The 3,310-nt window shown below is 53.3% G+C and overlaps 1 protein-coding gene across 1 annotated transcript; it reads left to right on the top strand.

The window, feature by feature from the left end:
* The first annotated feature begins 525 nt into the window (after window positions 1-525).
* Window positions 526-2,511, top strand: LOC119335918 (galactoside 2-alpha-L-fucosyltransferase-like). Its single transcript, XM_037607963.1, has 2 exons — window positions 526-774; window positions 968-2,511. Exons 1-2 carry the CDS (start codon window positions 531-533, stop codon window positions 2,446-2,448), a joined length of 1,725 nt encoding a protein of 574 aa, XP_037463860.1. The 5' UTR covers window positions 526-530; the 3' UTR covers window positions 2,449-2,511.
* Window positions 2,512-3,310: the final 799 nt, after the last annotated feature.

The following is a 3,310-nucleotide window of genomic DNA, read 5'->3' as shown; positions in this document are numbered from 1 at the left end:
TTCCCATTCCTATTTTCTTCCCTCCACTTCCTTGGCTTATTTGGTCGCCCAATTGACCTCTCTCGCGGTCTCACCAAAGCCATCAACGGATGCGCGCGCGTGCACCATGTGCTCAAATTCACCGGGCACCGGCCGATGCGCTAGTTAATGTATCGTAGATTGCATCGAACTGCCAGTACTGCATCGAACGTCGGTGGAGCGCAATGTCGCCGCGCTTCTATGGATCTGTCCATTTAACAACTGATTCCCTGAAAACAAGTGAGCAAACGATTCAACCAGCCCAATGAGCCAACTACACGCATCTAGCACTGCACCGTTAACCAACTAGGCCAACATGGTTACTCTGGCGCCAAGTCTAGCAAAAAATTGTGTGTTTTGGGACGGTCAACTCATCATCATCTTTCTCAAGTACAGATCTCAAGAGGAAACTACACACGATCTCTTGTTGCAAACACTGGTTTGTTAACGTAGAGACGTTTCACTGAAGGTCACATAGCTAGGAAGCCACTGCAAGAGAAAGCTAACCCAAGATGGACAAGAAATGCAGCAGAGAGGAGTCGAGCTGGCTGGAGGTTGAGGAGGCCTCGCCTTGCACAGGGAAGAAGGCGGACAAGGCGTCCATCGCCAACCCCAGGCGATGGAGCTCTGGGGCGAATGCCGTGGCGGTGGCCTTGATCATGACAATCCCGCCCATCCTTTTCATCTTCAGTGGCCACCTCGACGCGCCGGCGGTGTGGATCAAATCTACCGTGGCCGGATTAGGAGCGCGAGGAGGTAATTGCAGTCTGTGTTTACTTTTTTTTTTTTTTTTTGCGGGTGGCAGTCTGTGTTTACTGCTTGTGCAAGTGTATTTTTCATCAGTTTGGTTCTTTCATGCTACGAATGCTCGTCGTTGCACTAGCTGACTAGCAGTACCTAGTCTTTTTTTGGTGTTACTTTGCCTAAAATTCTGATCCACCTGCAGCAGAATCATCCAAGAAGAAAGACGTGCTTCTGGGGGGCCTTCTCCTTTCAGGATTCGACCAACAATCATGCGCCAGCCGCTACCAGTCCGTGTACTACCGCAAGAACATGACACGCTCGCCGACGCCGTATCTCATCGACCGGCTGCGGCGGCAGGAGGCGCTGCAGCGGCGCTGCGGTCCGGGCACCGACGCGTACCGGAGAGCCTCCGACAGGCTGAAATCCGGGCAGAAAAACGTCGACACCGTCGACGGCTGCAGCTACCTCGTGCTGCTGTCTTACCGGGGCCTCGGCAACCGGATACTCGCCGCGGCCTCGGCCTTCCTCTACGCCATGCTAACCGACCGCGTGCTGCTCGTCGACCGGGGAAAGACCATGGGCGACCTCTTCTGCGAGCCGTTCCCGGGGACGACGTGGCTGCTGCCCCTCGACTTCCCGCTCCAGGGCTACAAGGACCTGGGCGAGGACGCGGCGGAGAGCTACGGCAACGTGACGACGCTGCGCAACGAGACCGGCGAGTCGTCGGAGCACCGCTTCGTGTACATGCACCTCGACCACGCCGCGTCCGTCGAGAACAAGCTCGCCTACTGCGACGACCACCGGCAGTTCCTCCACCGGGTCCAGTGGGTGGTCATGAGGACGGACGGCTACATTGCGCCAGTCCTCTTCCTCAACCCGGCGTACAAGCAGGAGCTCCACCGGATGTTCCCCCGGAAAGACTCCGTCTTCTACATCGTCTCGAGGTATCTTCTCCACCCGACCAACGACGTCTGGGGCATGGTCACCCGGTTCTACGACTCCTACCTCAAGGGCGCCGACGAGCGGCTGGGCATTCAGATCAGGGTCTTTGTCAAGGACGACAAGCCGGTCCAGCACATCTTGGATCAGATCCTCGCGTGCACCTCTCAAGAGCGTCTCCTGCCGGGGGTGCTGCCGAGCGTGGGAGGATCACGATCAGGAGAAGCACTACGCCCGCCGCCGACGACGACGGCCGGCGCGCGGTCCAAGGCCGTCCTCGTGACGGGCCTCAACGGGTGGTACCACGACAGCATCCGGGAGATGTACTGGCGGTCGGCGAGCGCGAACGGGGAGGTGGTGAGCGTGCACCAGCCGAGCCGCGAGGAGCACCAGCGTATGTTCCACCGGATGCAAGACATGAAGGCGCTGGCGGAGATGTACCTGCTGAGCATGACCGACAAGATCGTCACCAGCGGCTGGTCCACGTTCGGGTACGTCGGCACCGCTCTCGGCGGGCTCACGCCATACATCATGATCAAGCCGGAGAACGAGGAGGTGCCCGACCCGCCGTGCAAACGGGCCATGTCCATGGAGCCGTGTGCTCAGGGGCCGCCGTACTTCGAGTGCACCAGGAAAGAGGTCGACAAACTCCTCGACACGGGTAATCTGGTGCCTCATGTCCGGGCCTGCGAAGACATGTCTTGGGGTCTGAAGCTCACTGAGCCGATCTCCGAGAAGGATGTGTAGAATTTTCGATCGCAGTTTACACCGTACGTATATCCTTGCTAGTTGTCTAATGTTTTTTCGCAGGGTGTGGAGAGGGAAGGGCCTCAAATAAACAATGCAAATCATGACACTCTCTTCGATCCGTATTATATGGATCCGAGGGAGTACACTTTATGTAAGTTTCACATACAGTATGAATTAAGTGACCCCAGAAGCCAGAACTACCTGAGTGATTCGTCTATCTGCGTGGCTAGACATAGAAAAATTAGAGATTTTTTGTGGTACATTGTTCTACACAATTTAATATGTAGCATTAAGTTGATTCAATGGTCAGTCCCAAGGGTTCTTTTGTCATGTTTCCCGTTAACCGTTCGGTTGTCAAAATTTCAGTTGCGCCCCGGAAATTTTATTACCGTTCCAAAATTTTGAATTTAGATGTGAAAATGGTACATTGCAATGTAGCACAGTCATGCTCGCAGCTGAAAAAGGTGTCGGGGGCGCGATAAGGAGGTTTTGAACCAGGGACCTTGAGATGGAAAGTCTTTGCAGTTTGCACTAACAACTTGCTCAATGGCAACTTTGTGTATGTTAAAGGAGGTTTTGAATTGAAAGTTTGTTTGATTAGTTTGAGATGAAAAGAAAAACTGAAATTTTCAAGATTCGCGGTTACCAGTTTAACCGACCCCAAAGGGTGAAAAAACGAGAACGAGAGAAATAACCTTGGTCAATGCAAGTGCATGTCAATCAGATTTTGATTAAATGATTTGTTAATTCCTTGTTAGGGGTATACCAGAAAATATCGATGCGTGTTGCCACACCCGTCCATCCTAACAAGAGTAGGAAATAATGATAATTGTGACATTATAATGACATAATGAAATTT

This window comes from Triticum dicoccoides, chromosome 7B (genome assembly GCF_002162155.2).
Source record: "Triticum dicoccoides isolate Atlit2015 ecotype Zavitan chromosome 7B, WEW_v2.0, whole genome shotgun sequence".
Lineage (NCBI taxonomy): Eukaryota > Viridiplantae > Streptophyta > Magnoliopsida > Poales > Poaceae > Triticum > Triticum dicoccoides.
The sequence above is the reverse complement of the archived record's forward strand: the minus strand, read 5'-3'. Positions and strand labels throughout refer to the sequence as shown.

Coding starts and splice junctions, on each gene's coding strand:
- LOC119335918 (XM_037607963.1), top strand. CDS start 531: ATGGACAAGAAATGCAGCAGAGAGGAGTCGAGCTGGCTGGAGGTTGAG. Junction 775..967: donor CGGATTAGGAGCGCGAGGAG/GTAATTGCAGTC, acceptor CACCTGCAGCAG/AATCATCCAAGAAGAAAGAC.